The 23,690-nt window shown below is 47.1% G+C and overlaps 2 protein-coding genes across 6 annotated transcripts in view; both read left to right on the top strand.

Annotated features, from left to right (window-relative positions):
• Positions 1 to 91: 91 nt before the first annotated feature.
• LOC133408304 (keratin, type II cytoskeletal 8-like) lies at positions 92 to 6,762 on the top strand. 2 transcript variants are annotated; one of them, XM_061687028.1, is made up of 10 exons: positions 92 to 569; positions 3,252 to 3,460; positions 3,823 to 3,883; positions 4,112 to 4,207; positions 4,379 to 4,543; positions 4,951 to 5,076; positions 5,771 to 5,914; positions 6,062 to 6,138; positions 6,213 to 6,253; positions 6,324 to 6,762. In XM_061687028.1, exons 1-10 carry the CDS (start codon positions 294 to 296, stop codon positions 6,431 to 6,433), a joined length of 1,305 nt encoding a protein of 434 aa, XP_061543012.1. In that variant the 5' UTR covers positions 92 to 293; the 3' UTR covers positions 6,434 to 6,762. The 2 variants fall into 2 exon arrangements, with proteins under 2 accessions (XP_061543012.1, XP_061543011.1); XM_061687027.1 differs by having other exon boundaries at positions 5,630 to 5,914.
• A 1,052-nt stretch (positions 6,763 to 7,814) lies between these two features.
• LOC133408398 (glutamate receptor-interacting protein 2-like) overlaps positions 7,815 to 23,690 on the top strand; it is a 53,512-nt gene continuing 37,636 nt past the window's right edge. For 2 of the 4 annotated variants that reach the window (XM_061687266.1, XM_061687262.1), the window contains exon 1: positions 7,815 to 7,910. In XM_061687266.1, the coding sequence (XP_061543250.1) occupies positions 7,853 to 7,910 (58 nt within the window). In that variant the 5' untranslated portion in view covers positions 7,815 to 7,852. Of the gene's footprint in view, positions 7,911 to 20,905; positions 21,008 to 23,690 lie in introns of those variants that run through there. The other 2 variants (XM_061687267.1, XM_061687265.1) reach the window with 1 other exon arrangement.

Here is a 23,690-nt window from a genome sequence, read left to right as displayed (position 1 = left end):
TTGTGTAATTTTGTTCCGAGTTGCGATTCGACTCGCACGTTGCCGCTGCTTCCTCGTTTTCTTCCTCCTCTTCCTTGTCATTATTCTCCTCTTGCTCCTTCTCCTTCTCCTCACCGTTCCTCTTCCTCATCTCCCTTTTCTTCCTGTTCCTCCTCCTCCCTCTTGTTCAACTTCCTCCTAACCTTCCACCTCCTCTTTCTCATCTCCCTCCTCCTCCTCCTCCTCCCCCAGCAGCCACTATAAAAGCTAGCGGAACACCTGAGCGCACATCCGCCACCCTCGCCCTCCCCGTCATGAGCCTGAGCCGCAACAAGAGGATCAGCTCGGGCGCCTCGGTCCGCCGCGCCAACGGCTTCGGGTCGCCCGCGGCGGGCTTCGGCGGCACCTCGCTGGGCGGGGGCAACGCCGGCGCCCACCTGCTCGGCGCCCCGCTTTCCTCGCTGTCGGTCAACAAGAGCCTGCTGGCGCCCCTCAACCTGGAGATCGACCCGAGCCTCTCCATGAGCCGAGCCCACGAGAAGGAGCAGATCAAAAGTCTCAACAACCGCTTTGCGTCCTTCATTGACAAGGTGACTCTATCAAAGTTTCAGATGTAAAAATGTTTTTTATTCTGGTGATCAACTGTTTTATATTTTGGACTAATTGTAGCGGTAATGCCTTACAGTTGAAACCTGACTTTTTCATACAATATAGAAAGACTTTTCTTTTTTTCCTTCTCCCCCTCGCCGTCTGACATGAAATCAGACTAAATGTGTCCTGTTTTAGGTCAATTAGAATTACCAACATTATTTGCTAAATGCCAGACTAATGAGAGGAATGTGTTGTTTTTTTTTTTCATTTTGTCAAAGTCTGAAATTGTACGTACAATGCCTTTTAAACAATTTGGCAAACTCCAGATGATGATGATATTTGTTTGGAATCTTCTAACAGGTTTACAGACATTTGAGTTAATTAGAGACACCTGTGGATGCGTTTGAACGAGGCACACCTGAAACGCTCGGCGTCTTTGGGTAAAAACATGACAGTCAAAAGAAATCAGCTATCAGGGAGAGAATTGTGGACTTGCACAAGTCTGGGTTATCCTTGGGTGCAATTTCCAGATGGCTAAAGGTGCCACATTCGTCTGTTCACGTAATTGTATGCAAGTATAAACACCACTGGAATGTCCAGCCATCATTCTGCTCGGGGTCTGTGTCATAGAGACAAACGCGCTTTTTGGTCTACAACACTCCCGCCCACAAAATGGGCGCATACCCTGAGGTGTCTGTCGGTCTTCGTTTTTGGGAGATCACACGACATCTCTGTCTAGTTTGTAGCTCGGGGGGTGAAACAGAATCTGTGTTGAGATGATCGGAGCACACGTTTCAACCGAAACTGTTAAATGCCAGATTTGATTTCATTTGTGTGAGGTTTGAAAAATCCTGTACCAGGCCACACCCTCATCACGTCTCAACAGATAAAGGTTATAAATATTCAAACGTTTTGAAGCCACGTGTTACTAAATGATGTGAACGTGCTTCAGCTGCGGTCACTAATGAAAGTGATGGTGGTGTGCAAACGAGACGAGCGAAGGTTTTGTCTCGCCACGTTTCTCACAGAGGAAGCCGATCGCTGCGCTCATGTGAGACACGGATACCCTGGACGGTCTTTTCTCACGGCGTCGGTGGCGCGCTACCACAATGCCGCCATTGTCGGCGCCTCCCATCAGCACGGATACTTTTCAGGGCAATTGACCTCCGGTTTTCATCCCACGATCCTGATTACAATCGTCACATGAAAAGATCAAATGTAGCATTAGCTTAGCATTTGATGTTGTATGGATGAACCTAAAGCACAAGTTAATAAAAAAATTCACAATGTTGGCCTAACCGGGGAACATTTGATTTATCCTGCAGCTTGTTCGCTTCGCACCTAGCGACAATAAACTGGAGCTCTTTATCGAGAGGAATAGAAGAAGAAGAAAAAAAACAACTTCCAAGTTAAAGGCAGGCTACCTTACATTTCAGTACCTACGAAAAACTTCTGTAGCTTAACGTCGAAAGCAACAGTGGATTTCAACGGGTGATTGAAGCCGTCGTTGCGAGGATATTTAAGCTTCCCATCCCACTTCGCTAGTTGGTAACCTGATAAACTCAATCGGCTATCAACAAAGTAGCCTTTGTGTGTGTGTGTGTGTGTGTGTGTCTGTAACAGTAGCCGGGAACCTGGAACGCTGGCGACATGAAGTCGGAATCCGAGCCACCGTTTGAGTTGACTTCTTTTGACCACCAATGCAAACAATTACATTTTGTCACACGGCTTAACGTGACATTTGATAGGGATGTATATCTTGAGTACACCCACAGAGAGGTTATTTTTCTTAAAACAAAAAACATGTTCCAAAAGACGCAAAAAGCCAGTGACCATTTTAGAGTCATGTTGGCCATTTTTCCTCATTGTCCTTATTTATTTTAATACTTTTTACTTCAGTCCTCAAAGCCAGTTTTGTTTATCAACATACAATTTGGTAGGCATGTCTATCATGAGTAGCTCTATTTATTAAAAAAAAAAAATTAAATAAGCTTCAAGAAGCCATGTCCCAAAAGCCACCTGAGGTTACCAGTGTGTGTTAGAAGCAACCATTCTAGGGTCATGTTGGCCATTTTTCCTCATTGTTGTTTTTGAAAAATTCCGACCTAGAAGACGGTTTCAATTATCAGTACGAAATTTGGCAGGCATGTCCATCATGAGGAGACCCACAAAAAAAAAGTCGCCAGAAGCCATGCCCAATAGAACACACAAAAACACAAAACAAAATCCACCATTCTGGTTTGAAGCGGACATTTTAGGGTCACTTGGCTAAGGTCTTCTAAAAATGGACTTTTGACCGACTGTCTTTTTCAGGCATGGCTTTTTGAGACTTTTTTTTGTGGGTTTACTCATGATAGACATGTCTACCAAATATTTTGTTAAGGTTAACTGATTTTGGGGTAGTTTTTATTCAAAATAATGGGTAAAAAAAAAAAAATGTTAAGAGCTCCGCCCCTGTAATGAACGCTTCAAAACAAGATGGTCGACGTCCTGTGGCTTCTTGAGATTGCTTTTGTGTCATCTGCACACGATATACATGCTTACCAAATTTCGTGTTGCTGAGTGAAACTAACTTCAGGGAGTGAATGAGGAAAAAAACAAAAATTCCAGGGTGCGCCACCGAGCCAATTTAGTTGCGGTTCCAATGCTTAAACGAGTTGTGTTGACTTCGCTCGGTGCAGGTGCGCTTCCTGGAGCAGCAGAACAAGATGCTGGAGACCAAGCTGGAGCTGCTCCAGGGCCAGAGGGCGGGCCGCTCCAACGTGGAGCCGCTTTTTGAGGTCTACGTGGCGGGCCTGAGGCGCCAGATGGACGTGGTCAACAACGACAAGAGCAAACTGGACGGCGAGCTGAGGAACATGCAGGGCCTGGTGGAGGACTACAAGACCAAGTCAGCGCCGCTTCTCAAACGAATAACACATGCCTTCGCAGCTCTCGCTGTGATTATTTATCGCTTTGTTTTTTTTGCTCGCCTTCTTGCAAGCGTGTGTATCCAGATGAATGAATATGTATGTATTGTTGGGGTCTCAAACCGCACTCAGTAGCGCTCTCCAAAGTTAGAAAAAAAAAAAAAAAAAAATATCAGCCCTTGACGCCAGTTTCTCTGATTGACACAAAATTGGGTGGACATGTTAATCATAAGAGGACGCTTTAAGAAATCTCAAGGAGCCATGCCTGCAATTGAACACAGGCACTTGTCCACATAAACATGATCATTACTTGATTTTCATCTCGCGTTTGGTCTGCGTGCAGGTACGAGGATGAGATCAACAAGAGGAACAACCAGGAGAATGACTTTGTCCTTCTGAAGAAGGTCTCCCAAATGCGCGCACACACACACAGTACATACTGTAATCATTCTGGAAGGTGCGGCTCAGAGTGGCCGCTCCTGTCCTTTTGTGTACACGCGTGGAACTCGAGCTGGACAATTTCATCCAAGTCAAGTTTGGAAAAATAAAACCCGTCACAAACGACGAGTGTTTCCACTGGCGAGTGAAAAGAAAAGCCAAATGTGCTGAAAGTTGGGGGTGCGTGTGCGCAGGACGTGGACTCGGCCTACGTGGTGAAGGCCGACCTGGAAGACCGAGTGGGAGCTCTGACCGATGAGATCAACTTCCTGCGCGCCATCTACGAGGAGGTACGAGTGGAACGTCGCTCATAAGAGCACATAGGTTCACCGAAAGATTTAAGCTGTGTTCGTGTAAATCGGATTCGTTGAAGGCTAAATTGTCTTTTTGTCGTCTTTGATGTCGACAAAAAACACCTGGTGCTAGTCTCCGTTTGAATTCTGCGGTCGTCGTGTCGGCAGGAGTTGCGCGAGTTGCAGGCCGGCGTCCGGGACACGTCGGTGGTGGTGCAGATGGACAACAGCCGCAGCCTCAACATGGAGCAGATCGTGGCCGAGGTCAAAGCGCAGTACGAGGAGATCGCCGCTCGCGGCCGAGAGGAGGCCGAGGCCTGGTACAAGAGCAAAGTGAGCCAACGGGGACAAAACGCTCGGCCGCCTTTCCGCCAAGCGCTCCGGTTCGGTTCGCTTTATTCTCTCCAATGTTTGCCAATTTTTATTTGTATTTTTGGTAGGTTGCTTAGTCCCACTGTTTTCATGCAAAAGACGCCCACATGCTGTATTAACTTAAGTGCAAAATGATTTTTCGAGTTAATCATTTGTAAAGTTTTAATTTTGAGAAAAATTGTACTATAAATTATATTTTGCCATTCTTTTTGAGTCATTTTTTGGGGGGGCAGCCACGTGCTGTATTAAGTACACAGTCTCAAAGCCCCGCCAATAGGTTCTGTATTTTGGGAACTGGACCGTAGCGCTGGCTAGAAAGCGGCCCGCGGCGTCAGAGCAGGCGTCCGTGTGACCGCGGCTGTCCTCAGTTCGACCAGATGTCGGTGCGGGCCAGCCGCTTCGGAGACGAGATCCGCGTGGTCAAGGCGGAAGTGGGCGAAGTCAATCGCCTCATCGGCCGCCTGCACAGCGAGATCGAGGCGGTCAAAGCGCAGGTAGCGCCGCTCCTGTCCCCGCCTCTCACTTCCGGTCTGCCTCCTGTCCACTTCCTGTCCCCGCTTCTCACTTCCTGTCCGCCTCCTGCCCACTTCCTGTCCCCTCTTCTCCCTTCCTGTCATCCTCAGCATCTCAAATCAAGGCAAAATATGCTTACCAAGCTATTTTTTCATACTTTTGTGTAAGAATATTTCACTTGCTTCAAGCATTTTTTCATAAAAATCTTAAAAGGTGTAATAACATGTTTCTTTTTTTTATTACTGCTTATGAGTACAACAAATATAGTTGTAGAGGTGCTTTAAGAATTTTTTTATTTCCCCCCCCCCCCCCCAGCCTGGCTATGTTAACTTGTTTTAAGAAATTTTGATTTAAGACATCTTTCTATGGCAAATGTTCCTGAACTACTGGCAGACGGTTTTGCTTCAATTAAGTAATATAGCCATCATTTCTTTAGTTGTTTTCAGAAAACTTGTCAAGTGAAATGTTCCCGTCATATCGGCAAATCACGTTACGTTGCGTAAATGAATATCTTCCTCCTTTCACGACTTGCAGCAAGGTGCTCCGCCTCGTGATCCTCCCTCCAAAGTCGGGAAGTTGCCTTCGTACTCCCGATTCCGTGTGGCGTTCGAGGAAAAAAGCCGTCTCGGTTGTTTAAGCGGCCCGCCGTGTGAAACGCTTTTGCGTCCCGTGCAGCGCGCGAGCCTGGAGAGCCAGCTGGCCGAGGCGGAGGATCGCGGGGAGATGGCGGTGAAGGAGGCCAAAGGTCGCACCCGAGACCTGGAGGCCGCCCTGCAGAGAGCCAAGCAGGACATGGCCCGCCAGCTGCGAGAGTACCAGGTCGCTCTACGGCACCGCAAATTTATTTTTTTTAACGTTGATATGAATATTGTACAACAGGGATTCTTAAACTTTTTCACACCGAGTAGCAAAAAAAAAAAAAAAAAAAAAACTTCCAGTAAACTGATGGCAAGTATTGACCCGCAGGACCTGATGAACCTCAAGCTGGCTCTGGACATCGAGATCGCCACCTACCGGAAGCTGCTGGAAGGGGAGGAGGACAGGTGAGGGCACAGGAAGCGGCCGTCTTCTCCGACTTCTTTTTCCTTCCTAACGTTCGCCGCCTCGCCTCCCGCAGACTGGGGCAGCGCTCCGTCCTGGACGTCGTCAGCGACTTCGGTGAGTAGCGACGAGCCGCGCCGATCGCGAGCCGGACGAACGTCCCATTCGTGCCTCGTTTGCGCCGCAGGCGGCAGAAGTTCCGACGGTCGCCGCCGCAGCGCCGGCGGTTCTTCGCCGCCCGGGCTGCTCATCAAGACCACCGAGACTCGAGACCACAGCAGATACAGTACACACTAAACATCTCGGGGGGGGGGGGGGATGGTCATGACGCACGTTTTACTATTAGAATTATTAATCATAAAACTTCTAAATATGAAATATAACTGTAGATTCTTGGACATGAATCTGATGTCCTTTTTGTTTGGGGTGTAACTTGAATATCATTTCCAAATGTTTGCTAATGTGATGGACGGTCGTGCCGTCCATATGCGGGGGTCCACTGCAATATAAAGCGCAATGTCTTGAATTCTTGTAGACAAACTTTCTATTTTCACGATCGGCATAAGTTAGCCTTCGTTTTTATCCTGTTGCTTGCACAATTATAATAAAATTGCACAGTGCATTTGTTTCCTTTCTTACTTTGTTCATTTCGGTGCCAAGGAGCTTCATTTAGCCCAAAGTAGCGCGTTGCTGCCATCTTGTGGCATCTTTGCGCAGTCACGACTTTACCGGCGTGAAGCCGCGTCGCAATCTGGTGGCGATCAGGACCGAGCCGTGCTCCAAATATCCGCCGGTAGTTGACGCCTCCGAGAAAATGGTTTGTCCTGAAGAAGAATGGAATAAACGTCGTCCTGTCATTTGCGGTGCGTTCAGGAACGCGCGTTGATGAACCGTTGTCCACCTGCACGTGTTGCCGGCGTGAGAACGTCAGCGCCGACGTGAGGAAAGATGCGGGACTGAGTGGAGTCAGAGCGCCATCTAGCGGACGAACGGCGCGAGGACATCTTTCGGAGTGACTCCAACACTGAACAGCGTTTACTGGCTCGTGAGAAAGCCGGCGTTTGATCGGCAAAACTGCGGCAGATTATTTTGAAAAGGGTTCATATCGATTATTCGGCCGGGCGGGCCTCACTGCAAATGAAATCGTGGGAAGCTCCTCAACTGACTCGAGCATAGTGTTGCTTTATGGAATCAGATTTGGGCCACAAAGAGTCACACAAAACCTTCGGGATCGCAAACAAAAAACAAGACTTTCAAAGGTTTCTTGTGACTATTTTTTGGGCACAAATCTGATTCCATAAAAGTCTTATTTTTTTTCTGTTTGCGATTTCAAAAGTTTTGTGTGAGTCTTTTTTTTGGGGGGGGGGGGGGGGAGCACAAATCTGGTTCCACATCGCTTTCGCCTGAGAGCGAAACGAAAGTTTTTCAGCGAAGCGCGACTCTGCGGGGGTTCACTGTTCTCTCGTTATTCCAGATGCGGAAAGGGCAAAAATAAAAATACTTGAAGTGGGGGGGGGGGGGGCAGAGCGACATTGTCGGAAAGCGAGAGAGAGACTTGGGGGGGGGGGGCCGCAGCGGTCCGGTGGGTCTCGGCGGCGACCGTCGTCGCTTCTTCTTCCTCCTCCTCTTCCTCCTGACACAACGCAGAGAGTGACGGGGGGGGGAGGGGGGTCGTTTGGGGAGCAAGCTCGCGGACTGGACCTCCTCTTCATCGCCATGATGCCGGCGTGGCGTAGGACCCTCAGCTTCTGCCTGCGGCGGCTGCACGAGGACGGTAGGACGGAACGAAACCAACCGCCACACTCGACCGCACACTTGTGTTGCGTGTCCACCTGCGCGCGCGTGGACGACGTGGCTCGGAGGGCGTGCGCGTGCGCGCGCGCGCGCGTCACCTTTGCGCGGCGCGTGAGGCGCAGCTTCCACTTCAGTCGTCACGTGATGCGCGCATGCGCGCGTCGTCGCAGGTGTGCTCGTGTTCATTTTGCAATCGTTAGTGGGAACGCACGTCTGCCTCACACTTCTGAGGTTGCGGGTTCGAATCCCCGCTTCGGCCTTCCTGTGTGGCGTTTGAGCGTTCGCGTAACCGAAGACTACTAGCTTCGCGCTCACGTTTGGCAATTATTATTATTATTATTATTTTTTTTTCTAAACGTGAGCATGATCGCGTATGACGTCACGTTAAAATGGGAAATTGATCACGTTACAAGGTTAAACGTGTTAGAACGGTATACTGAACGCATCACGTTCGAACATGGAATCCATCACTTCACATGTTAAATTGTCGCGTTTCAATGTGGAACTTATTACATTGTAACATGAAATTGATTACATGACAATGTGAAACGTGTGAAATGTATCGTGAAGAAATTGATCGCAGTCAAAGTTTTAGCGCATTCTAACGCGATAAATTTCACATCATGACGTTTATCACGTTCATTTTTGTTGTTGTAACATAAGGGGATACCGAACTTATGTCTTAACATGAAGTTTTTGTTTCAACCTGAGCGTTATAACACGATCCCGAACTTTTCACGTTACAACGTGAAAGTTGTCACGTTAAAATGTGGTACTGAGCTTTTTTTTTAATTATTTTTTTTTCCTCGGTGTGGCAGCAAAACGCTTCCTTAATTTTCCTTCTTGCGAACTTTTGTTGTTTTTGGCAGGCGGGCGGGCGGAACGGCTTAACGGCATTTTCCTTCGTTCCAATTGGGACGGGCGATTTGAGATGCGAGCATGTTCGGGGAAGCAATTGCGCTCGTATGTGAAGGCAACGAATCCTAAAGTCATATTGTCATCTTTGTGTCTGGGCTGCTGCTCGGTGGCTTTATCCCCCCCCCCCGGTTGTCAACCCCACACGCAACCTCAGCGTGGAGGTTTTTGCACCCCCGGCTCATCCGCCGGCCTGCCGTCGTCCGCTGCGTCATTGCTCATCAATTGATTTTTAATAGCGGACTGCGAGCCACCATGGAGGAGGAGGGGGGAGGGGGGCACAGAAAACATCTGGCGCATCGTTATCACGTTCATGATGGCGACGCTTTAATGAAGTTCCCTTGGCTGCCCTTCAGCAAGGCAGCGACCTCCCGCCTGCCGCAACAGAAAACGTTGCGTGTGATCATCATTGCGTTTATTTCAGCTGTTGACCACCACAAACAAAAAAACCACAAAATGGAGGCGAGGGCTGAATCGCATATATTGTGACGTAAAAACACAACATTCGAGCTGTGCAAATATGTAAATATGGCACGTTCGGGGTGTTCAATATTATCGGAATATACACGATTAGAAGTGTACAAAGCAGAGCAAATGTATTTGTATCGCGCATTTCATACACAAGGTAACTCCGTGTGCTTTACGTGATTAAAAGCATTTAAAAACAAAATAATGGGGCGGGGGGGGGGGAGATCAAAGTACAATTAAAACGGTATACAGTGCAAGAAATATCGGAAAGTGGGAAATGCTCTCGAACGCAGGAGGGGGGGAAAAAAAAGAAGTTTTTGGCCACTTGGGGGCCGACGCGACTTCTTCCGTTTGCGTGCGGCCCAAGCGCCCGATGCTGCTTCACCACGTTTGTAGAACATTAAAAGATGGAAATATGCGGCACGGGACTCTAAATGCTAACGTGTATATGAAACGCCATAGACGGGCCACCGGAAACGAGCGCAGATGTTACAGTCATTCCGAACCTTCCAACGAGTCCCCGGTTTGGTTTCAAATTGTCAAAGTGACTTTCACGCACGCGGAGCGCACGACGGCACGCACGCACGCGCGTGTCGTGGCGTTGTGTGCAGGGAGCGCGAAGAGGGCGAGTAGCCGTTAGCGTTAGCAGCGGGAACGCAGCTTCAGTCGTGATTGGATCTGACGGCGAGTCACGCGGCGGAGGCGGCTCACTCCGCTTCCTCCTTTGATGTGGTTCGCCTGGCGCTGCGGGAGCGAGTGCGCCGGCGCTAAATCTCCTCAAGTTGTCTTGCCCGAGAAAACGTTTCAATTCCACTGCGGATGCGAAGGATTTTGTGGGGGGAAAAGATACATTTTCAAGAATAGTTTTTGTTATAAAACGAGCAAAAAATAACAAATAAGTAGGCTATTTTTGTGGAATATTTTTTTTCCCCCAAGCAAATAAATTCCCCCAATATTATAATTTGTAGTTTTTTTTTCCCCCCAGACAAAAACAGTCTGAATATTACAAGTAAAAAAGTAGTTTTTCTTTAAAAAAAAAAAAAAAAAGTCTTTTTTTTAAAGAATATTTATTTCAAGTAAAAATTTTTCAGGTGTATTTTTCATTTTGAAAAAGTTGGATTTTTCTGAGGAAAAGTCTCTCTTTCAATAACATAGTCTAAAACAAGGTAATTTTATAACATTGAAGCCACCATTTTTTAAATTTGACAAATTTATTTCATGACATAAAAGTTGTTGCATGAAGACAAAATTGGAATGAAAAGGAGCGGCGAGAAGAATAAAAACCATATATTTTCTGGGCCGTTTTACAGAATGTACTGTACGTATATTTCCCTTTTTACATCTGTATTTAAATAGGTATGCCATAATCTTACAAATGATTTTAAGCTCAGTCGCAGAACAAAATTCACTTGCGGGAAATGGATTTATTCTCCTCATATTTTGTGTTCTTCAGCGCCTTGCCTTCTCCGTTTGGGATGTGTGTGTGTGTGTGTGTGCGCGCGCGCGCAGCCGCAGATGTGCGCGCGTGTACAAGTGTGTGCGTTGCTCGCCATTGTGCGCTCACGCGTGAGCGGAATGGAAATCTTCCGCCTGCTGCTCCTGTTTGGGGGCGCGCACGCGCACGCGCACGCTGCCTTTCCTGGCGCGATGAATGACTTGTAGCTCTCATCTGGTCAATGAGATGCTGCCTTCAGGGCCTGCCGTAAATTGCACACGCCGCTTCATCTGCACTTTGCAATCCAACGAGACGAGTACAAAATATGCATGTGAGGTGCAGGTATGATTTCTGTCCACTTGGGGTCGCTATCCTCACTGTACGAGTCGTGAATCTGAATGTGTGTGGCTCAGCAAATGAGTGAGAGCGGACTCTAAAGAATACTTTAAAAAGTATGTTTTCTTAAGGTTAAGTGTTTTTTTAATAGGTGGAAAATCATGCAAACAAATTTGATACAAATAAGAGGTTCACATTTATTTTAGTTTTATGTCTTTTAAAGCTTTATGCATAATACCAATACAAAATATGCATGTGAGTTGCAGGTATTATAATTTTTTTTGTCCACATGAATTCACCGTAAGAAGACACAATATAGCAACAACAACAAAAAATCTGCGACATAAATTGAGATATGTTCGATTACAAAAAACCCTCGGTCCAATGAGACGGCACAAAGCGAAGCGCGATATGCGGAGGGACGCCTCGATACGATCGGTTGAGATTTGATGCGCGCAATTCGTGCAGTAAAGACGCGGGGGTCGCCTTTGTGGCGGCGTGTCGCATCCCCGTCCGTCTTCCTCGGCGCTGCGGCGCGACACCAAAAAGCGACAATAATCGAAATCGACTGCAAAATTGACACACTAATAACCGCAAAAGAGAGGAAATAAAAGCATGCGGGCGTGCCTTTGTGTGTGCGCATTTCTGTGTGTTACATCACGGAGTGCTGGCGGGAGATGAATTTGCATAATCACGAAGACAGAGCTGTTTGTTCCCGTTTCGCTGCGCCACGGAAACCATTCGCAACTCTCTTTAGCCATCACTCATTCCAATTCTGTGTGTGCGTGCGTGCGCGTCTTTCCTCATTAAGAGGAGTGATTGACTCAGCAATTTCCTTCTTATGGAATTTGCAATCTGACTTTTAAAAACGACACTTTTGTGTCACTCACACAAGAGCAGAAAACTGATTGGACTGAATCCTAGTTTATCGCATTTGGAGTGGATCGAGTTGTAGAGTAATGGATCGAATCGTATCTTAATTGGAGTGAGTCATATTGTTTCTGTGTCGCAATTGGAGTGAATTGTATCGTATTGTATGTAGGGTACAGAATCGCATCGTGTCTAATCATAACTGGAGTGAATCGGAATTGGAGTAAATCGTATCATATCGTTGCAATGTTTATCGTATTGCGTGATATCACACTTGTAACTGCAGTGGGTTTTATATTATAAGAGGTATGGTATTGTACGGTCATAAAGAAAGTGAATCGCATCATATCGTATTTGAAGGAAATCGTAACTTACAGAATCGTATGCTATGCTAGCGCATCATATCCTATGACATCATCATTGGCATGAATTCTTTTTGTATCGTAATTGGAATAAATTGTATCAAATCTTATCTCGAGAGAATCGTTTGGTATCGCCGCGTAATGGGACTGATTCGTTTCGAATCGTAATTGTAAATAAAGCCGACCTCATTGTATCGTACCATAATATAATCATACGGTATTGCATCATAATGGACGTGACTTGCACGACATCATATTTGTAAATAAACAGTACCTCATTGTATTGTATCATCGTATGGTATCGGATTGTAGAGGGGAGTCAATCGTATCGTAATTGTAAATAAATGGTACGTCATTGTTTGGTTATCGTAATAATCATCTGATATTGCATCGTAATGGAAGTGAATAATTTTGTATCCTAATTGTCAGTACATCGTGCCTTATTGTGTCATAATTATTGCATAATATCGTATCAGAGTCAATTGAATTGTATCGAATCGTATCGAATCCTAATTGTAAACAAAATGGTACCTCATTGTATCTTATCGTAGTGACGGTATCGCATCGCATGAAGTCGGAAGGGAATGGAATCGAATCGTCATCGGAGTAAATTGTATCGTGTCGACATGACGTGATTTTCTTGACATTTTAGCAGCGGAGCACGCGAGCGCTCACGCGCTCGAGCGGCCGTTTTCCTGTAATGACGCTCTTCATCGTCATCGTCATCATCGTCATCATCATCCTCCTCCTCCTCAAAGAAGAAGTCGGCACAAAGACGGACGACAAAAGAGCTGCCGTTTTGTCGCATCGACGTCTCTTCGCTCGTCCGCCGGACGCGCTATCGATTTTCTTGCCGGCGGGCGAGCGATTTTTGTCGCGTCCGTCACTTTGCCTCAAGCCAATATAATACATCCAAGAATATATATACTGTACATCTGTCGTGTATATTTACTAATATTCCGTGTACATTTACACAGGGTGGCCACAACATTAGGTACAGTACACAGATCCAATACAAGGGCCGTAGTATGACAATGAAAGATGAGGACGCAGACTTTTGACTGATGTCCTTTGTATGATTGTACTTTGCAATCAATAACAGTCGAGATTCGAACCCTATGAATATAATGTTGTCGGTGTTGCGAAAGTAACGAAGTTACAAACGTGCAAGATGAGATGATCGCTTTTGTCTTGTGAACTTCAGATTTGGAGCCTCATAAAATGTAAAAACGTTTTCGCCTTTATTTTGTCGTGATGTCAAAACATCTTGGCACATTAACTAAATGTCATAACATGATGCCTTAGTGGAAAAAAGATCTCCTAAAAGGAGGATTTGTGTCAAATGATCTTTTTCTTATAACACTCAGATTTGATTTGTTATAATATGGTTTACTTTGTGTGTGTGAAAAGCTGACTTTTCTTCTCATAAAATGACAACGTGTGTACAATTCAACCTTTTTGCTATGATTCAGACTTTTTTTCTAGTAAACAGTATGCTTTCATTCTCAAAAGTGGTGACAATTTGATTTGTTTAGATTTATTCTTTTCCCCAAACAATTGTCATATTACTTCGCGTCATTGTTTATCCGTTGTTCAACATCGTCGACATTGAAGGCCAGCGCTAATGTGTTACCATTGATAGTGATTTATAATGTGTATTCATTGTTACAGCGCAAATATGATACAATCGATTCGATGCAAGCGTTTGTGTGCAATAACAGTTGGATGTGTTCACACGTTTAAAAATCAAATAAAGGCAGCAATGAGAAGGCTTTTTGCTCTTTTTCTGCCAATGGATATTTTGTTCACGCCTCCACCGACACGATCCATGTCATCGTTTGGAATCGTACGCGCGTGTGTGCACAACAAGATGGCAGCCAGTCGGTCTGTGTTAGCATCTGCGCCGGCTCCGCGCCTCGAGGCAAACAAAACAAACGCGCACACGGCACACGATCGCGCGCAAAGCATTTCCAGTATTTTGAAGGCCAAGATGTTCACAATCGATCGTGTTCTTGCCGGTCGTCGGGATGGTATTCGTAACATCGTAAAAAAAAAAAAGGAAGTGGTACACGTCGTGTAGTACCGACGATGTACTTTTACTATGTAACAAAAAGAGATATATTTCTAACTGACCAGCTAACTAACTATATAAGCAACAAACTGACTGACAGACTAGCGAACTGAGTGACCAACATCGGATGAACACGCCGCGGTTCGGGTTCGGGTTCGGGTTAGCCGCCCGGCTAACGAACACAAGACTTAACAAACTTACTGAGTGAGTGAGTGACACTGACTCGTCAAATGAGCGAACAAGATAACGTAGTGAGTGAATAACGAACCGGTAAGAGCCCGCAACTCCTTGAAAAGAAATTCATGCTAGGCAGAAGTGATTGATTGAAGTGATCTGGTTTTAAAACTAGTTATCCTTCACTTTGTGGTGTGTATATATATATATATATATATATATATATATGGATGTGTGTGTGTGGTAGTATAATGAGGTGCTTCAACATTTGTATGTTTAGAGTCATAACGGCTGTCTGAGGCCAACCAAAAGTGCAATGACAAAAAAAAAAAAACCGAGTTTGATGGCAACCCTCTGAAGTGCTGATGGGCGTCACGTGCAGCTTTTAACCTCCAACAACTCATCTGTTGATTTAATGGGTGAGCAAGTTTTTAGTGAGTCATCGCATGCGAGCTGACTCAAAACGACCACGAGAGGGCGCCACAGACTCACCGCACGTCACCGTGTGCGTGTGCGTGCGTGCGTTTGGGACACGCAGACTTCAGCGCCGGCACCTCACACACACACACACACACACACACACACACACACACACGCGCACACACTTAAACAGGCTAAAGAACAAGCAAAATAAGTATTTTTTTTTATTTTTTTTTTTTAGCCTGTTTGTGTGTGTGTGTGTGTGTGACCCATTTAACTTCCGTTGTACACCACCGACGCACTCTGCCATTTGCTCTGTTACCATGGCAACACATGCTTCAAACCTGCATTTTGTTTGTGTGTGTTAATATGGGTGTGTGTTTGTGTACGTTGCGTGTTGTGTTGGGTGTGTATGTCTGCCTGTTGCATTTTTGTGTGCGTATCCATGTGCGTGCGTGTTTTCAGATCGAGTGTTCGGAGGCGGTGAAGCAGCACGTGGCTCATCCTCGATCGTCGCTTTCCGAGCGACTTGACTCGATCGTGTTTGTCCCCACGAAGTTTTGCGCGGCGTGGTTCCGCGCCGTCCAATTTAATCAGTCGAGCGTCTTGATCAAAATGAGTTCCCTGCGCTGACATTTTTTAAAATTGTGTTTTAATTGTTAGTTTCAAGTGGAAACGATCTTGGAAAAAGTGAATATCATCGAAAAACAATGAACTTCTCCGGTGATGAGTCTTATTTGAAGTGTAACCAGATTAGTTTTGAGCCAAAAATAATAAAGAAGGCAACTAGACTTGGAAAGATTTGAGGTTTTTGCAATGCCGAACGGCAACTGGCGGTGTTCCCCAGTCGACGGTTGTTTGTTTGTGATCCCGAGGCGGCGCCGTGTTTCGATTAAGCGTGACGGCAGCCGTCGCGTCAGTCCGAAGACCTGGCGTACGCCGCGATCCTTCAGTGGATTCCCGGCGGTTCCCTCTGTTCTCTCATCTCCGGCGCCCGAGGCAACTGAAACGGTTTGACGGCAGCGAGACGCGACTTGAGCGGAGGACAAACAAAAGGCTTCTTCCGAACGGGAACGACGGCGTCCCGCCCGGTCTGTCCGTCGTCGCCCCGCCGCCGCTTCGCGTTCGCTTTTGTTTGGCCGTCGAGTGAGCTGAAGACGGACGTGAGATTTCAAATCATCGAGCAAAAGCAGGTGACGGACAAATCAGTCAAATTTCAAAACTTTGACTTCGAAGGACACCTGCAAATAGCCGACAACGGCCGCTTCCGAGCGAAACTGCAGCCGTTTTTTTTAAAGGTGCGACTTACAAGACTAAGACCAAATTCCGTGTTGCTTGAGGAATCGGAATGTTTTTTTTGTAAAAATCTGATCGTACAATTGTGCCAATTGCGCATAAATAGGTGGCTCTAAACCAAAATGGCCGACTTCCCGTATGTTTTGAAGCATCGCTCCCGGAGCCTTTTTTTTTTGTAGGTCCGCTCCTGACAGATGTGTCGACCAAGGGGGAATTCAAATCAACATAAAATGCAGGCATCGCCGGGAACTCCAGGAGACGTTTTCCGCATTTCGTCAGTTCAGCAAATCGCCCTAAACGACATGACTCGACCTTTTTTGATGCGGGGAGGCTGAGAGTTCCCGATGCGGGATGCGGGGGTGGAGGCAGACGCGCGCGCGCGCGCACGCACACGCGGATAGGGAGGCGGGCGTAAGATGTGAAGCATCTCCCGTCCTCAAAACCCTCAAAGCTCAAGAAGCTCGAGTCGACCGTCTCTCGTCATCCGAGGAAGAGGAGGAAGAGGAGGAAGGAAGCCGGGCAGCAAGACGGCTGAGGAAGACGAGGGAAGCGGAAGAGAAAGTTTTTCCTGGAAGACGAGGAGGAGGAGGAGTTGCGCTGAGTCAGGATGGACAAAGTGGAGCGAGTGATGAAGATGATGACGAGGATGTCGCCGAGGAAGAAGAGGAGAGAGGGAGGAAGAGCGGCGGCGGCGGCGGCGGCGGCGGGGAGCCCTGACACCTTCTGCGATGAACTGTGTCGCTTCGGCCTCTGCGTCGGCGGTGAGTGCGTGCGGAAAAATTGCTTCAGAGTCAACTCAATGCAAGTTGGGAAAAATCAGCCCCCGAAAACAGTTCATCCGATCGACGTGAAGTTGGGCGGGCACCAAAAAGTCTCAAGGGCCCGTACCTGAGATCAGACAGTTCGTCGGCCATTTTGGTTTGAATTTGCCGTATTGCGCTAAGTCGCGCCCCCTGGGAAGTTAAGAAAAGGTCAGCCCCTGACGCCGGGGTCACCGATCGACGAGAACTTGAATGGACGTGTCCTGCGCGGGAAAGTCTCAAGGACCCGTGTCCTAAACGGAACAGGAAGTCGGCCATTTTGGTTGACATCGGTTCAAAAGCAAACGTGCGGCGCTCAGACGTTCCCCCCGGAGGGCTGGCAAACATCAGCTCCTGACACCGATTCCTGCGATCGAAATTGGCCAGACGTGTCAATCATAACGCGACGCAGGGAAAAGTCTCAAGGGCCCGTGCCCGAATTTGAACGGCACGTCAGACATTTGGGTTTGAAGCGGCCATTTCCGACTCAGTAGCAGCTAAAAAAAAAGATGAGCCCCAGACACTAGTTTCAGTAATTGGCATGAAATTGGGTGGAAATGTCGATCACAACAAGGCGTGCAAAAAAGTCTCAAGGACCTACGCCTGAAATTGCACTTTTGTGTTTGCGCGCGCTGGTCGTCGCTGACCTCTTTTTTTTGGGGGGATCAAAGTGATTTAAATCTAACGTCCTACGCTTCATTTTTGTCTTTGAAGAACACGAGGAGACGTCCGCACAAACGGCAACACGATGAAGCCGGCGAATGAATTGCAAAATCAAAGTGATCCACAAACGCGACTGTTTGAAGAAATGCAGATTGGGTTCAAGGCGGCAGCAAAATGGATTCGACGTGATCCCAGCGATCCGGTCGTCGAGATCCGGCGTGTTCTCAAACAAAAACCAACACACCAAATGTACCAGAAAATGACAATCCGTCTTGCCCCCCCGAAAAATAAGTTCTTAATAAGGAAAACAGCACTGTACAGTGTACTTTATAAAAGGACATTTTGTAATGATAACATGATGAAATCCTTCTGGTGCGCACGACTGGGCCACCGGGGGGCGGTATAGTAAAGTCATTCAGACGCAAGCTCAGAGGAGTTTCACAACTACTGTGTGCGTCTCACTTGCTAAACTTGAGCTCCCAACGGCAACTTTTAAAAACAAATGATGACGATAGTAATGGTTTAACTTTAGGATTTATCATCAGGTATATAATAATCACCTCTTTTTTATTTCTATAGATTTGATTATTATTGCTCAGCCTCGGCGCGACAGTCTCGTTTCAACTTGACTCTTTCCCAACTTCGTTGCCTTGAATAATTCCATGTGCGTCACCGTCGTCGTCATCGTCATCGTCATCGTCACGTCGATGGCTCCTCGATGGCCGCACGCACTCGCCGGCAAAATTGCGACTCTCCGCAAATGATCAATTTCCTTCCTCGCTTGTCAAGTCGAGAGGTAAAGAAGGTGAAGAAGAGGAAGAAGGTGAAGAAGAGGAAGAAGTGGCGTTCACCAGCGTAGCGCATCGTTTTCGGCGATCTCGAGAGGAAAAGATTTGAAATGTCGAGTTTCACGATGACTGCTGACGATCCGTGGTGATTTCCGATTCGATCGCACAGATGGCGGGCGGCTTGCCAGGACGCACGGAGACAAACGATGGACTTGAATGCCCCAAGGCGGCAAATGCCCCCAAAGTCAAGCACCTCAAAATAGCACTGCCTCAAAACTCAATGCCCCAAAAGTCAAACGGGCAAAAGTGAAATCTCATGAATCGAACACGCCCGAAGGTCAAATGTCCCAAAGTTCAAATGGGCCAAAAGGCAAACACCTCAAAAGTCAAACAAGGCAACATTTCAAAAGCTCGAAAATGTTCAAACACCTGAAAGGTCAAACACCCCGAAGGTTAAATGCAGCAAAAGGTCAAACACGGCGTGCCCTATCCATCAACTTCCTCAAAGGTCAAATGCCCCAAAGGCCACCGAGACCACGTGATCTGGTCTCGGTGGCGCGCGCCGCCGTCCTGACCATTTATGAACGCGCTCGCCGCCCGCAACGATTCCGCCTTTAATTCCCAACTGGATTCTTTGTCTTCTTCTTTGGTTTGAGTGTTTTTCTTTTTTTTCCCCCCAGTCGCCGCACCGCCAGCTCTGAATTTCATGGTCAGCTTAGCGACGGCAACGGCGGCCCGGTCGGGCTCGCTTTGAACGGAACTCGAAAGACGTTCGCGCTCTCATTGGAACATTGTTGCGCCCCAAAGCAGCGGCGCCTACGGAGAGGAAGCTCGTGTTGTCACCATTTCCCTGCAACGGTGTCTTTAACAACGAGACGTGCGGTCGCTCCACGATGTTGTGCACGTTCATACGCGCTCGTTGATGTTTCCCGCAGGTAGCGTTGTTGTCGCTAGCCGAAAAGTCCGCGCCGAGTGTGGCGAGTAAACAGTGCTTCTCAGGCGTGTGCTCACTCCACAACGTTGTGTTCATTTTTGTTATATTTTTAATATTTCTATTTTTTGTTCCGCTCTGTGATACGTGCTCACTCCACAATGTTGCGTCTGTCCATTTTTATTTCCCGCAATGTATTTGTTCTGCCCTGTCTGACTAGCTTCCAAGAACTTTGCCCTACTCGCGGCTGCTACACAATGTTGTGCGCATCAATCTTGCATAACTAGGATTGTGGTCGCTCCGCAACGTTGTGTGCCCGTGTTTAAGATCCATGGAGCAATGCTCCCGATTTGTCACGCCAAGTCTGCCCCATCTGCTCATGTTTATTGACACTTCTCCATTATATTCCCGTTTTCGAACATGTGGTCGCTCCACAATGTTGTTTGCCCATAATTGGCCGTGGAGAAAACAAATATAATATCACAGCATAACACTCGAATGCTCACTCGGGGGCTATATTTGCATGCGAGCTAGGGATCGCTATCGCGGGCGGCGATGTATTAAGGATGAGCTCACGTTTCTTCTCCTTTGGTCGGACGCTGGCTCGTTACCGCCATATTGTCGCCATGTTGTCTCGCTTCTGCCCCCCCGACGTACGTTCTCACCTCCTCCGCCTGACGCTTTTGTCTCGTCACAAGGCCTTCAAACTCCAAACCGAATTCCAGTCCGACGCTTCAGAAGTCAAATGCCTCACAGTTCAAACGACGCGTCAGGCAAGCGTCCCCAAAAGTCAAAGTCAAATTCAAATGCCTCCGAGGTCAAGCGCCTCAAAAGTCAAATGGCTCAAAAATCGAAAGCCCCAAAAGTCAAAACCTGTCAAGCTAAAAATGACAAAAGTCAAAGGACTCAAAAGTCAAATTGCCCAAAAGTCAAACAGGTCGAACGCCTCCAACGTCAAATGCCACATCAGTAAAAAAATCCCAAAAGTCCAATGCCTCAGAAGTCAAAGGTCTCCAAATCCCAATGCCCCTAAGGTCAAATGCCTACATTTTTTTTAAAGCAAATAACAGAGGACAGATTCCCCCAACAACCTACAAACGATGGATTCAAATGGTTCCAGCACTTGTGGACTTCATTCCGTGCGTTGAGTTGGCCTCTTCTCCGTTGCCGGGCCCGCAAAACCTTCCGTACGTGGCGAGGAAGTTTGCGTTGCGTTATTTCAGCAAAGCCCTTTTTGTCGTCGTCGTCGTCGTCGTCACGGTTACGACAAGCTATCGTAAATCCGCCGCTCGTGACCAAACGGAGAAGGCGAGGTGGAAAAGAAGAAGAAGAAGAGGAGGAGGCGGCGGCGGCGGCGGCCGAGAGAGAGAGGGAGAGAGGAGGACGGGAGAGGGAGAAGGTTGCCGCAATCGTGCTCCTTTGGTCATGTGACTCGTGCGGTGAGGCGCTCACACAATGTCTGACTGAAGACCAAAAAGAGGGACTAAGCCGGGATGTTGTCCGTGTCGCTCAAGTGCCGCTTGGGGGTCATCAGGCGCCAAATCAAGGGTACGGTGTGCGCGCGTGCGTGTGTGCAATGGTTTTGTGTGTCTTTGCTTGTGTTTATTGGGAACGCATCAGGTGTGTTTTATGCAAAGCTTGCATCCTTGAATGTGCTTGTGCCTTTCAAAAGAGTGTGTCTGTGTGTGTGTGCGTGTATACAATGTTAGTGCTTGTTAGTGTTGTGTGTGTTTATACGATGTCGGTGAGTGCAAAATGTTAGTTTGTGTGCGTGTGAACGTGTGCCCCTGCGTACAAGGTTTGTGTGTGTGTGTTTACACAATATTAGTGCTTGTGTTAGTGTCTGTGTGTGTGTGTGTTTATACAATGTTAGTGTGTGAACTGTTAGTTTGTGTGTGAATGTGTGCCCCCGTGTATACTGTTTGTGTGTTTGTCCAATGTTAGTGTGCGCGTGTTGTAAATGCATCAGGTGTGTTTTATGCAAAATCTGCCTGTGTGTTTAAGAAGTGTGTATCGTGTTGTGTGTGTGTGTGTGGGTGTGCAGCTTGAGGCTCGTTGCGCTGACCTCACTTATGCGTGTGTTCCTCACAATACCGTACGTGTGTTGGTGTGCGTTTGTTTGGAGTGAAGCGCCTCTCCGTGCTCACGCATTCCAATTGTGTCGTCGCTTTCTCGTCGTTATTTTTTTATTTTTATTTTTTTTTTGGGGGGGGGGATTTTCTCCGAGACGCACAAAAAAAGTCTCGAACCCCCCTCCCCCCCACACACATTCGTCGGGGCGAGCTTCCCGATCAGGTGCAGACCCTAATCGCAATCCAGAGACGCGGCAGGCGGACTCACGGTGACCTTTCACCCTTTGCGCCGCAGGGAATGAGCGAGCGACTCCGAACGCAGCGACTGCGTTCGGAATCGCCGCGCTCATTCCCTGCTCCCGAATCACGACGCGCGGACGTCTACATGAAGTAGCGTGACCAAGTATTTGTACTTGATGACTTCCTCTCGTGATGCGCTCGGCGGCTCGCCGACTAAAGTGCAGCGGCGGCGGCGTTCACGAGCTCCCAGGCGGTTTTCAGGCGGAAGCCGTCCTCTGGTCGGTGGCGGTATTGCAGACAAGACTTTGTGCGCCTCCGTCTGTGGAATGCGTTTTTTTTTTCCTTCTTTTTCTTACCTTGTGAAGCTCCAGCCGATGGACAGATTATTAGGAACACTTGTCGGTCGGGTACACTACAATTCTACTAGCACGGTAATATTTTACTACTATGCTAGATATTCATACGACGTTCTTTGTTCTTTCATCTGGCCTAATGAGCATTTGCGTTTTTATTATGAAGAGACTTGGACAGTTATTGGATATGTTTCTCTCCACAAATTGGTGAGTTAAAATTCATATATTAATATTTATGTATTTATTTTGTCATTTATCTCTTTTAAATAATTGTTTGATTAATTCATGGGAAATATATGAGTAATATAATTAAAAATAAATAAATACACGATTCCCTTTTTTTTGGATGGATGGATGTTTGAAAACAAAAAAATCCCCAAAAGCCATGAGAATGAATGATTATTTTATTTAATAAGAAATATTTCACGTTTTAACTTGGTTTTATTTTTGTTTATTTATTTTCTACCTCATCTGCAAAGGACGTAGCCCATCTGTGTGGATTAGTGTGTTTTCAGGTGTACCGAATGTTTTGACCGCCGACGAAAGCAAATCGACGACAACAATCAACATTATTATCGGAACTTTGTTTTGTTTGACAACCTACGCGGTACGTAAAGCATCGTAAACAACTAGCAGATGCTTGTTGGGCCACTTTCTGCTTTTTCATTTTTCATGTTTTTCTTCTTCTTCTTTTGTCACGAATCTCACCGGTGTACCTCACGAAGTGAGCCGTGAGCGTAGCCGTCCGTCGTTGCCGCGGCAACCACCAAGTTGCGTCAGAGTAACGAACACAACGAAGAGTTGAGCTCGATCCACGCAAGGGTGAGAAGAGGTTGCACGGACGACACAGACTTTTGCACTATTAAAAGACACATTGCTTTGGCGCCCTCTTGTGGTAGCTGGCCAAGGAACAATGTTAAAGTGAGGGGAGGCAGCTTCATTTTGTCCGGCCGTGTCCTTGTCTAATTAAAAAATAAACCGCTTTGCTGCCATCTTGTGGCATCTACGGGCAATTGCAAACCTCTTCGGGTGGGCGTCAATTACTTGGCGGCAAAGTCAACACGATCTCGTCCGAGCCGCATGCTGCTTCACCACGACATTATTATTATAGTCTGCTCACGCTGTAAGCAGCCAGCCTGCTCTGGTAAAAAAAAACAAAAAAAAAACAAAAACGTTTTCTTTCCAGAGAGGAAGTTAATGTTTCTGTTCATCAGATGAGTGTGCGTGTCGGTTTGTGCGTGTGCGCGCGTGTCTTTGATGAATGTTTTATCCCGTCAAGGGCAGATTTGTGACACATTGGGAGCGCGGGCGCTCATTAGGGGCGGAAGGTGAGCGACGTTTGAGGAGCGAGACACATTTCCATCATGAATGATGACAAAAAACACAAATGAAGGAAGGATGAGCAAAGGGAAAGACGACGACGACGACGACGACTTCGAGAGGCGAAGCGTGCTTGCTTCAAGCTGCCCCGGTTGAAGTTTACGATAAAACGGACACGTAACACGCGAGAGAATTCAACGTCGGGTATTTAAACAGCAACACGTTCGAGCGAACGATATCGTTTCG

This window comes from Phycodurus eques, chromosome 10 (genome assembly GCF_024500275.1).
Source record: "Phycodurus eques isolate BA_2022a chromosome 10, UOR_Pequ_1.1, whole genome shotgun sequence".
Classification (NCBI taxonomy): Eukaryota; Metazoa; Chordata; class Actinopteri; order Syngnathiformes; family Syngnathidae; genus Phycodurus; species Phycodurus eques.
This window is presented reverse-complemented; position numbering and strand designations above follow the sequence as displayed.